Here is a 12,589-nt window from a genome sequence, read left to right as displayed (position 1 = left end):
AGCTGTCTCAGGGAGGGTTGCCTGGTGCCATCTTTGTGGTCTTTTCGGCATGAGATGAAGACTTTTCTGTTCACCCAGACCTTTTAAACAATTATGTAGTCTGACTAAAGATATAAAGGCTAGGGAAAAATTGGGGGAAGGGGAACACCATTTTTTGTATTCTTTTAAAAAAGCAGGGGGACATTTCTCTCCCCCCCCCATTATTCCTGGTTTCCCCCCCCAGGCCTTCAAAAGTGTGTTGGACTACGACCTGGGAGACCAGGGTTCGAATCCCCCCACAGCCATGAAACTCACTGGGTGACCTTGGGCCAGTCACTGCCTCTCAGCCTCAGGGGAAGGCAATGGTAAACCCCCTCTGAATACCACTTACCATGAAAACCCTATTCATAGGGTCGCCATAAATCAGAATTGACATGAAGGCAGTCAATTTCCAATTTCAAATCTCTAAATCTGGCCTCAGTTTTAACATCACAATCTAGGATGTGTTTCATGGCTTACCCCCCTCCCAGTTTTATGCTCCAAATAATGCTGAAGTAGTTTGTGGAGAGACCACACACACTGAAAATGGCAATAAGTGTTGCAGCCCTGTCATTAGACATGAATGTGAACAATATTTTCCTTAAACTATTAATCACTTTACTGAGTAGTTTCTTTGTGATTACAGCAGTTTTCATCAGGAGCAAACAGTACATCTTAGAAATAGAGTGTGCTCTTTTGATCATTTTTTTAAGGAAGGGGCCAAAGAGGTGATAGTGACTTAGACTCAATAGTAACATAGAGCAGAAGCTGATAACGTGCAGCTGCATACCTAATGGTAAAACAAAGCTTAAGAAATGTGAGGATACATATAATGAACAAAAGTGAGGCTAATCATAGGCACAATAGATGGCTTAGCACACTTGAGGTTGCACATAAAGGGTGCATTAAAAGAATTGCCTGAGGAGGGCTTCCTCCACATAACCCCCCTTTTTTTTACCTTGGTAAGATTAATGAGAGCTGAGAAACAAATGGGAACAAATACTCCCTAACATATGCAGGAGGACCCAGTAATTTGATACAACACACTGGCACCAATTAGAGTTACTAGGTCTCCGGTTTTTGGGGGGGCCCTCTGGCTCTCCGGCTAGCACCCCTTAATCTCCGGACTCTCAGCTTCAATTAAAAAAAAAAGTTTCTAGGTGGTCTGGTTCCCGAGATATACTGTTTAATCTATTTGATACGACGCTGAAGTTGGTTCCTAGTTTCCAGTTCCTTATTTGCTTGAAAGTTCAACACACTAAAAAAGAAGAGTTGACAACTACAGCAACTTCAAACCAAATTTAACATGTCTCTGAACCCCAAAATATATGTTGGGTTATCCTGTATGATATATCACTGTCATCGGGGGACTCTCCCCATCAAGAATAACAATACATTTATGCAATCAAAATAATCAGGCTTCTGATATTATCATAAATACATAATGACGTCATAAAATCATAAAAAAATAAGTAACTGGGGGTGCCCACCCCAAACTCTGCTCTGGGACAGGACAAATCATATACCCCAGGAAAGGGGAGGGTGTCCTCTACGAGATGCCACTGCATCCCGCCTGGCCCAGAGCTTCTGCTGGGCGCAGGGCACAGAGTGAGGCATCTATGCAATATCAAAGCAGACCAAAACATACAGGAAAAAATAAGTAACTGGGGGTGCCCACCCCAAAATCTGCTCTGGGACAGGACAAATCATATACCCCAGGAAAGGGGAGAGTGTCCTCTATGAGATGCCAGTGCATCCTGTCAGCCCAGAGCTTCTGCTGGGCACCGGGCACGCACGGGTGCATCAATGCAAAATCAAAATGGACAAAAACACATAGAAAAAAATAAGTAACTGGGGGTACCCACCCCGAAATCTGCTCTGGAACAGCACAAATCATATACCCCAGGAAAGGGGAGGGTGTCCTCTATGAGATGCCACTGCATCCCACCTGGCCTAGAGCTTCTGCTGGGCGCAGGGCACAGAAGAGGGCATCTATACAAAATCAAAGCAGAAAAAGACATACAGGAAAAATAAGTAATTGGGGGTGCCCACCCCAAAATCTGCTCTGGGACAGGACAAATCATATACCCCAGGAAAGGGGAGGGTGTCCTCTACGAGATGCCACTGCATCCCACCTGGCCCAGAGCTTCTGCTGGGCACAGGGCATGGAGGAGGGCATCTATGCAATATCAAAGCAGACCAAAACATACAGGAAAAAATAAGTAACTGGGGGTGCCCACCCCAAAATCTGCTCTGGGACAGGACAAATCATACACCCCATGAAAGGGGACGGTGTCCTCTATGAGATGCCACTGTGTCCCGCCTGGCCCAGAGCTTTTGCTGGGCACAGGGGAAGGATGAGGGCATCTATGCAGACAGAAAGGGTAGAGAATCTTCTTACTCTTACTCATTTCTCAGACCTCTGTCTGAAGTTAAGGGTCAAATCTGTAAAGAAATTTGGAGCAGCCACATTAAATGATAAGGGCAGGGCATTCCAGGCAGGGGGTTGCCAACCCTGCTTGGATATGGATGTCTTTGCAGAGGATCCCTAGTCAAGGTTTACCAACAGCACAATCCAAACTATATCTACTCAGAAGTAAGTCTTGTTGAGTTCTATGGGAGCTTAGTCCCTTAGTACGTGTGTTTAGAATTGCAGACTTTGGGGGCATCCATCTTTACTCCCAAATGCTCCCATCTAACATCTTCACAATACTAGGCTCCTTACTTCCTTGAGTGACCTTCTGGTGACTGGCCTGGCCTGAAGGCACTTAAACACTTCTTGCCGAAAGCAAGTAGGCTAGATTAAATGTTCCCTACCTAGGCTCCATCTTTTAGCTAAGATGTCTAGCTTAATTTCCAGTCAGATTTTTTTTAATTGTACGCTCCAAGCAACTGTGATTGTTGCTGAATGTATCATGCTTAATGACATCACTCGGGCCCACCCCTAAAATCTCAGGTTTTGGGATGCTTCTGACCTGGCAACCCTATCACCAATACATATTCACCAATAGGCAAAAAAACCCCTTGCAATTTAAGAACATACCTATAGCCAACAGATATTTCTATCAAACTTTAAAAAGCAGGGAAATTGGGCAGTTCTAGTGAATGCACCAAGGGTGCAAGAGACCTGTCCTCCTCTCTGAGATTTTGTACTGCCCCACAAATTTGTAAAAATACAATCACAATTTGGGTTGGTCTTTCACAGTCCAATCTACTTCCTGTGTAGCTTGGAAGAATTTGGTAACGTGCCTCTGAGTATATGGTGAGTGGTGGCAACACCTGCCATCTCCAAGATGAAGAATTACATTTTGTATGTTTGTTGGTGTTCTTCTTACTTTGCTTCTTTCCTGTGTTACTACTGTTTCTGCAGAGGATCTAACCTAGAAAATTATATTTCATTATTCATCCTAGAAATCTGTGTCAAATTTATTATTAATTTCAAAGCCTTTTTATTGGTTAATGTCATATGATGGTGAAGACAGCCATTTGTGTGTCAAACTGGAGGTTGACTTATACTTCTATTTTGGGTGCATTAACATTTGAATCTGAAACTATAGTTTGATGTGAAATCTGATTAGAATACGTTGCTACGTAAGCAATGAATCTAGCTATTGGAAAAAACAAGCTTGGCCTGCCCACGATGCATGTTTTCAACCTGCTATCCTTAAACCACTCCACTTAAGGAAGGGTGGGCATGGTCAACTAAAAACATTGAGCACACCTAGAATTTTGCTAGAATATATTTTAACTCCACTGTTTTATCTTGGGCAAACTGAGACACTACTCATGTTCATTGGAAACTATTCTGTAGAATAGTCAGTGCCATTATTCCGCAATTGTTCTTGGAGTTTTTTTTAGTGTTGCAAAGTGTTGCTGTACTTCACATATTCACAGAAACAGAAGCAAAAGAAAATGATTTACTATAGGAAACTTCTAAAATTGCAAAGTAAATCAAAGTGACTTTCTGAACTTTATCAACTGTCTTAATTTGTTGCTTCCTCCCTGCCAAAGCAAGATCAGCAAAGAACATGCCTTGTTTCTGTTATTTTGGCTGATTACAGGCGTTGCCACCACTCACAATATGCTCAGAGGCACGTTACCAAATTCTTCCAAGCTACACAGCAAGTGGATTGGACTGTGAAAGACCAACAAAAATTGTGTTTCCATTTTGACAAATTTGTAGGGCAGTCCAATATCTCAGAGAGGTCAGGTCTCCTGCTCCCCTGGTGAATTCACTATAGCTGTCCAATTTCCCTGCTTTTTAAAGTCTGATAGAAATAGCTGTGGGCTATAGGTACGTTCTTAAACTGCAAGGTTTTTTTTGCATATGAGTGAATTTCTCTGCTTTTTAATCCGGGAGGTAAGAAATAGGATCCTGTCCAAGTTTGCTGAAAATGGATTGATCATTTGCATGCTTATTGATAGGATTTACTCCACTGCAATCATGCTTAGGATAGGTGAAACTGACCACAGGGGATGGGGAGAGGAGAAGGAGGAAGGGCAGGGGTAGGGGAAGAAGGACAGAGGAGAGGAGGCAGGAGGGGGAGGAGGGAAGGTTTGATCATTTGCATGCTTATTGAATTCAGTGGGATTTACTCCCATGCAATCATGCTTAGCAAATATAAAACTGACCATGGGGGTGGGGGGAGAGGAGAGGGGGGGAGGGCTGGAGTACACAGGGGAGGAGGAAGGAAGATGGGAGGGGAGGAGGAAAGGAGAGGGGAGGAGGAAAGGAGAGGAGAGGAGGAAAGGAGAGGAGAGGAAGGAGGGGAAAGGCAGGTCTGATCATTTGCATGCTTATTGAGTTCAGTGGGATTTACTCCTGTGCAATCATGGTTAGGAATAGTAAAACTGGTGGCAGAAGGAGGAGGAGGGAGGGCATTGGAAGGGGAGGGGAAGGGGAGTGAAGTAAAAGGGAGGGAAGGGGCATAAGGAAGGTGATGGGAAGGAGGAGGGGGAAGGGCAGGTTTGATCATTTGCATGGTTTTTTTAGTTCAGTGGGATTTACGCCTGTGCAATCATGCTTATGATGAAACTGACCTGGAGGAGGGCAGAGAGGGGAGATTGGGTGGGTGGATAGGTGGACAGGCACTGGGCAGAGGGGAAGCCCCTTTCCTTTCCAAAAGGAAAACATTGTGAACAGTATCATTCTTTTTCAGCATTTCCCCCACCTTTTTATTCTATAGAAGGCACATGTATTCTCCCACCTAAATTTAAACCAAAGCTGTCACTGACCACATCTACACCAGACCTTTATTTCATTTTAGACAGCCATGGCTTCTCCCAAAGAATCCTGGGAAGTGTAATTAGTGAAGAGTGCTGACAGTTGCTCCGAGAGGCCCTGTTCCACTCACAGAGCTTCAATCAGAGTGTCTGACTGTTAAACCACTCTGGCCAATGGAGCTCTGTAAGAGAATAGGAGTTTCCTCTCAGCCTCTTCACAAACTACACTTCCCAGGATTCTCTGGAGGAAGCCATGACTATCTCATGTGAAATCAAAGTCTGGCATGGGTGTGGCCCCAATTGGGCAAGCCCAGCAGCTGTGTGTCTGGCTTTTAGAACACTGACAGTGGATTCTGACTGAGCATGCCTGACCTTCTCATTGAGTTCAAGTCAAAATTTCTTTAATTAAAAATCAGGCAGGCATTTTTTTAACTTTTAAACTACAGAAGATGAAGGTCAGAGTATGGGGCAAGGTGAGTAAAAGGATTACAGGTACTCTGTGAACATGGCTGAGTTTTAATGAATTTCCACAGATCATGAGGACAGAAAAAAGTCCAAAAGGGGTCTGGTTTCTCTCTCACTCTTTTTACACTTTGAACTCTCGATTCTCTCTGACTGTTTTGTGTATCATCATGAAAATTGAGAGGGTTGTTAAGCAAGCATTTCTGAGTTCAGGAGTGTAAGAATCCTGGGAAGTGTAGTTAGTGAAGGGTGCTGACAGTTGCTAGGAGACACCCTGTTCCACTCACAGAGCTTCAATCAGACCGGCTGACTGTTAAACCACACTGGCCACTGGAGCTCTGTCAGGGGAATAGGAATCTCCTCTCAGCACCCTTCACAAACTATACTTCCCAGGATTCTGTGAGGGAAGGCATGACTGTCTAAATTGAAATCAAGGTCTGGTGTGGGTGTGGCCACCTGATTTGCCAAGCCAAACAGCTGTGAGTCTGGCTTTTAGAACAGACAGTTGGTTCTTACTGAGCATGCCGGGGTTATCATTGACTTCAATGTTAAATTTCTTTAATTAAAAATCAGATAGGCATTTTTAAAACTTTTAAACTGCAGAAGATGAAGGTCAGAGTATGGGGCAAGGTCAGTATTGGGATTATAGGTACTCTGAACATGGCTGATTTTTATTTAATTTCAACAAATTATGACACTGACAGAAAAAGTCTAACACGGGTCTGTTTTTCTCTCTCTTACACTTTGAACTCTCAATTCTTTCTGACTGTTTTGGGTATCACCATGTAAACTTAGAAGGTTGTTAAACAATGCGAAAAATCCATGCTGACTACAACTACACTCTCATGGCTGTATAATGTTCGTGATATTTGTAAGTATGCCTGCCACTCAAGAATTGGGCCTGTGTTTCATGTGGGAAACCACAAAACTAGGGGCTAGAGATTATAATTGCTGTATATTCAACTATTGTAGCAATTGGGTGATGGATTTAAAAGGTATTATGGGCAAAATGGGAGGTATTATTCTCTTCCCTAGCAATAGTCATGCTTTAAGTTTCAAAAGCTTCACATCAGATCTTCCTATCTCTACAACAGCTCTGTAAGGAAGGCCAGTACAATGCTACTTTCCCCAGTTACAGATGGGGTGAAGACTGAGAGGAAGTCTTGTATAAAGCCACCAAGTAAAGACTTTCCAGTTATAAGTAGTTTTGTAGACAATTTGTTTCTGAAGGGAAGTTATTCTTCCATTTTCTTTGCAAACACCTTCAGGTTTTTCTGTTTTGCACAACATGAATAGCAGAAAGCAGGCTGCGCTGAAGGAGCTGGTTCTTCACCACTTTGTTTATGAGAGAGCTGATGTCATTGGTGTACTCTTGCCTTTGATTAGCAGGATAGTAACAGGCCTCATAGCTATGTGTAATGAAAAATGCACAGAAGACTTTAACATCTCCTTCTTGCAGTCCCAATTTCTTCAGCACTGATTCCCACGCCAATGTAATTCTTTGGTTTCTGTCTTTCCGCCTAAGAATAGATGACAGAGTAGGAAGGGCTCTTGCCAGATCTGGTAGTATTTCTATCACTTGGGAACGTAAGCAGCAAATAGTTTCACAGATGTAGCTGTAGAAAAGATTTACTTCCACCGAAGTGAATCTGCAAAAAGATATGGAAGTATAATCACTTCTCAAATGATGACTACAAACCACTTTTGTTAACACAAAGGTGTAGAAACGATTGCTAACCACTTCCTGTAATATAGTTTTCAGGCAATCATTACAGCTAAGATAATATTATCGACCTTTTTATAGAGGTCTTTGCACTTGATTTATCTTTCTCACCTGTCTTCTAGCAGTGATGCCCACATTTCATCCTGGTCCATTTGATGCTCCATTGCTGTATTCCGAAACACAAACTTCTCTGATAATTTCTGAATGCTGGAATCTAGCAATGTAAATTGAGCCTCTATTGTTTGCAGTTTGTTTTCCACTCTGTTAAGATTTAAAAGCTAGAACATGTTATTAAAAGCCAGGACAAGTTAGAGTCCTGAGACTCTTATATCCACTTGTATAGCATATCCTAAAAAGACATCATATCTATAAGAGAATTGTAATTACTTGATGAATTTAATAGGCATGTGGCTTTGGATATGTGTTTTAGCTTCTATGTCTGTGCTGTATGTGCCTTGTATCTGGTGTACCACTTCTCTTTATAAGCCTTACCCTCTTTTAATCTTGTATTTTAGATAGCAGAACTAGAAAAGGGAAATGTAACAAAAAGCTTCGACAGCTGAAGAAACACTTTGTTGACACATATAACAGTGCGCAACTTTTTCAAAAATGTGGGAGTAAAGGCCAGTTCTATATATATTTACCTTGGAGTATGGATGGAAGGATATGTTAATTTCAGTTCTCCCAGATTCTAATTTTTCCAATCTTAAATTCATTTCTGCATCAATTTGCAGTGTTTTTTTAAATCCTCATGAAAAGTTATTAGCATTTTAGTGCAAATTTCTCATAAGAAACACTTTTTGTATGCAATTTTGATTAATGTCCACATTTTTCAATCAATTTTCCCTAAAACAATGCATTTTATGTTATTTTCACTACTATATAATTTTTTTATGCAGTTTCCCCTAATGTATGTATTTTTGTAAACATTGTTTGACTGGAGAATTGCATTGCAAAATTTGGATAAGTGTGAATTTCAAAGGATGGCTGTGTTTCAGTTCTTACATTGTTTTGGAAAGTGTGAATTTGGTAGATTTGCCTTTAAATGCAAACAGAAGCAAATTTATCCCCCCCACCGTATTGGGAGTAACCCTATTGAATAGAGTGGAAGATATGTCCAAGTAATTTGTTTTCTATCACTCTCAGGAAGTATTGTTCCTTTTTAAAGGTAACTTGAAGTTACATGTTGAGCTTTGCCAAGTAACATAGGCTGCAGTCCTAACCCCATTTACTTGGGAGCAGCCCCACTGAATTAAATAGGATATGTCTGAGTAGGTATGCTTGGAATTGCACTGTCAACCAGTTAATACCACATTGTTGTTATTTTGTATATTTTTGATTTATCAGTTCATTTTGTTCATAATGAACAATTATACTAGCAATGTTAGGTTTTGTTTTTTAAATATATCTGCTGTCCTATATAAATGGAGACCTGGTTTAACATGTTTGGCTTATATTTAATAAACAAAACCCAAAATGGCATGTTAAATTGACATATTATACATAACTTGATATAACAAATAGAGGTATACAAAATATTTTGTTTTTTCAGTATGAATGACTGCTCATTGGAATAGTTCACAAAAGTCTAGAATATACCAGACATGCTGGTCACAATTCAACACTAAGCAAGTCCATTTAATCCCATTGGGTTATATGTATCCAAAGAACAGTGTTATAGAGGTAGATTCTGTAGCAATTCTTATGACTTCACTTGTGCAGGAGCTTCCACTGGTGGAAGAACATCATTAGATTTTGTTTCACTCTTCTTGGCCAATGCTCTAGTGAAAGGTGTATTCCATGCGCACAATATGCATTTTGCATCTGGAACCATGCTTAATTCTGTGGATTGTGGCTGCTGTCAGTTCAGCAGAACTGAACTTAAGACATAGCAAGATACAGATGTCAAAGTATATTAAATATGCAATACTATGCACATTACCCAGGAGCAAATCATGCTGGAGGGCACTTAATTCCAAGCAAATATGTACAAATATGTACAGCAGCAAATTGCGAAAAAAATTTATTCACTCCCTTTTATATACAGAATTTAATGTAGAACTACAGGGGAATAAAGGACACACTCTTCAATCTCCAATGATCAATTGTTTCATAGGTATCTTAACATTAGAAGATCCCTTTTAAACAGATTTATTGTTTTCTGCATATCTACTGTTTTGAGTCATGTACCCAGACTCTTTTAGAACTAGGCTTTTATTTGTTGTTTCGGGTACAACAAATAAAAATAAAAATTCACATGGTAGTGCAATAGGCGTATACCAGAGATGTGGGTCCAAAGCTTACAAAAGCCTATGCACAAAACAGAGAGCATACCAGTATGCTCTTCCAACTGAATTTGATCATACAGCCAGGACATGTTTGAGACTTGATCACAGACTAATCACTTTTCTCTCAGCATTCACCTTCCACTTGTAATATGGAAACAATTCCCTAATGTTGCTTCTTAGCAAAAATGAGACATGCATATTGTAACACATTGTGCATATAGAATCTTCAGTCCTCAGTACATTTGTCTAAAAGTTAGCCCATGGACATTTATGTCCAAATACATGTGCAAAGGATCATAGCCAAAAAATGTGGCTATAAAAAATAATTGCATACCTGGTGGGTATTTTTAAAGAGTAAAGAAAAAAATAAACACCATAAACTCTGCAACCCAAGTGGTTAATATTTTCTTTTGTATAATTTCTATAGAAACAAAATAAGGCATAACAGCAGGAAGGTTCAACAGCTAAGGCTTAGACAGTAGAGATTTTCCATCATAATCCCTCAGACATTTTATGTCACTACTACCTTTCAAAATAATTTATTATGTATCACTTTTCATTTATTCTAAACTGGAGATTTGTTGTCAGGCAAAAAACAGGACATCAATATTCTAGATAAATATCTAACTTAACAAGGCATTCAACTCTCAAGATGATTTTTGCTCTTTCCCACAACCCGTCCCTAACAAAGCAAATGTTTCCCCTTTGTAACCTGTTTAATGTCTTGTTCAGAGCACACAGAGATATAGCCTGTCTGGCCATCTTCAGGGAGAGAAAAGGGTATGTTTAAATGCTGGCTAGCTTCTTTTTTGCAGCAGCCGTATACACAGGAGATCCAACTTGTACTAAAGGTCAATTTTCACTTATATCTTTTTATAGCCAGGACATCCAAGTTTAGCTTATTAACACATGCCCACAAGCACAGATGAGCTGTGACAGTTTCTCCTGCTCACATGAGGATATATGAATTACTTTCATGCAAAATACACTAACATCTTAAAATGTTAATGTTCCATTATGTATATTTAAACTCATATTAGGTCACTCTGTGCGATGTATAGTAGCTTACTGCTTCAACCTTTCTGTATTAAAATATTAATGTTACCAAGTATGTTAAATACATCTCTACTTATTTAAACAGTTTAGTATTAAGTTTGCACTTGGGTCCCAAAACTCATCCCTAACAATATACACAGGTCTCATGAGATAACAGTGTACATGCATGAAGAAACTGCCATGCCCCACTAGAAATATATATAAGCAACAAGTGGAAAAGGAACACATCTATTTTAAAGAGACAAAAACTAGCTATTTATAGATGCATGCATTCTTTGAATATATATAATTTGCCCTCTGCTCCCAATAGCAGAATACTTCTGTATTCTAGTATCAGAACCAGATGATAAAATATGTCCCAAGAAACAGGTACGTAACCTAGAAGACTTTCATTCAGATGGCAGGCAGAGCAGGATTTTTATGTAAAGGCTTCTAAACTGTGCAGCAATTTGCTCAGAATGTATTTTTCTGTAACAGATTTGTTTACTTCCGCATTTGTTTAGGATGACCTTGATTCCATCTTTGTAAATGTTTTAACTATAAATTCATTTAAAGCAGGACATATTTAAAATAATACAAGGAACTGGAATCTTACTCATTGGGACATTTATTATATCCATTGAGAATGTCATCTAAACAAGATAAAAAACCTTCAACATAAATGAAACTTAGTGGAAATAAGTGCACTTTATTTACACATTACTTTAAACGATTGACAGTTCAGGGACATATAAAAATAGTTTTGAGACTTCACTTCTCTTGACTAAGTGTAAAACTTTTACAAAACAATTATTTAGTAGCAATTGTGCATCCTTTCTCTGAATGTAGATCAGTTTATAAATCCTGAAATAAATAATATTTTGGGTACTGGTAGTGTTTGCTATATATTTCAATGGCTCAGTTCAGCCAATCCCTCAAACCACTGTTTGGAGGTTTAGAAATGAATTGCAGGCCTGTGTGCTCCCTCTTCCCTTCTAGCACACAGCTTCATTTTCTGTCTGCCATTCCAGATTTGCTATAAAGTCCATATCAGCAAACTATGGTGAGCTCTTGAATGCCAAACTTGAAATGTATGGCATTCAATTATAGTTAGCAGTCACCCTCTGAAGTAATTGGCTGATATGGATATCATGCTCAATGTCTACTACCATTTTAAGATACCAGTACAATTGCATATCTATGACTTTTGCTTTTGTCAAAGTATCAGACTTGACACTTTTGTTTATAGTTTTAATTATCCAAAACTTTCTACATTACAGAAAATGACCAGATACATGATGAAACTCTTTTTAAATGTTTGTCACCTTTGTAATACATGGCTAAGATCTCACAAAAGCCTGATCAATTGGTTAAATTATTCTTCAGAAATATTAAACGATCAAGAAGAAACCCAGGATTTTGCAGAGCAATCCAAACCCAAGATCCACCAGGATGTGTGGAGTTTGGAATAGGTGGATCTCTGGCTGAACATGAGCAAGTCCCTCATCCCAGCTCAGCCAGAGTCCTCCATCTGAGCTCAGCCAAGTTAAACCCCCCCAAAATGATGAGGCAGGGTGGGGCTGGGGGAAAACTTACCCCTATTTCCAAACTGCATTCAGCTGAGTCACATGACCTAACAACCCAGCAGAAATTACTTGGCAAAAAGGATGGTATAAGTCAAACTCTGTTTTAAAGCCTTGTTTTGCCTCTGCCAGGCTTGGGATGGTCAGCAATAGCCCCACTGCTAAGCAGAGTTTGGAACAAGGGTAACTTATGTTGGCCCAAGTTACACCAGTTTCCTACTGTCCGGATTGCTCTGACCGAGTATGCTGTTACTGTC

At 39.9% G+C, this 12,589-nt stretch overlaps 1 protein-coding gene across 1 annotated transcript; it reads right to left on the bottom strand.

Moving 5' to 3' along the window:
• Nucleotides 1-4,293: 4,293 nt before the first annotated feature.
• On the bottom strand, nt 4,294-12,583 carry SMCO1 (single-pass membrane protein with coiled-coil domains 1). The gene is made up of 3 exons (XM_061636627.1): nt 10,427-12,583; nt 7,538-7,687; nt 4,294-7,352 (listed from the first exon to the last, which is right to left on the bottom strand). Exons 1-3 carry the CDS (start codon nt 10,474-10,476, stop codon nt 6,968-6,970), a joined length of 585 nt encoding a protein of 194 aa, XP_061492611.1. The 5' UTR covers nt 10,477-12,583; the 3' UTR covers nt 4,294-6,967.
• Between the last annotated feature and the right edge of the window lie 6 nt (nt 12,584-12,589).

This window comes from Rhineura floridana, chromosome 7, assembly GCF_030035675.1.
Source record: "Rhineura floridana isolate rRhiFlo1 chromosome 7, rRhiFlo1.hap2, whole genome shotgun sequence".
Classification (NCBI taxonomy): Eukaryota; Metazoa; Chordata; class Lepidosauria; order Squamata; family Rhineuridae; genus Rhineura; species Rhineura floridana.
The sequence above is the reverse complement of the archived record's forward strand: the minus strand, read 5'-3'. Positions and strand labels throughout refer to the sequence as shown.

Bases quoted from the DNA above. Each gene is read 5' to 3' on its own strand.
- SMCO1 (XM_061636627.1), bottom strand. From the start codon at position 10,476: ATGGCCAGACAGGCTATATCTCTGTGTGCTCTGAACAAGACATTAAAC. The intron at 7,688-10,426 runs GTTACAAAGGGG...AAATCTTAACAG, and splicing joins CTGAACAAGACATTAAACAG to AGTGGAAAACAAACTGCAAA. The intron at 7,353-7,537 runs GTGAGAAAGATA...ATCTTTTTGCAG, and splicing joins GCATCACTGCTAGAAGACAG to ATTCACTTCGGTGGAAGTAA.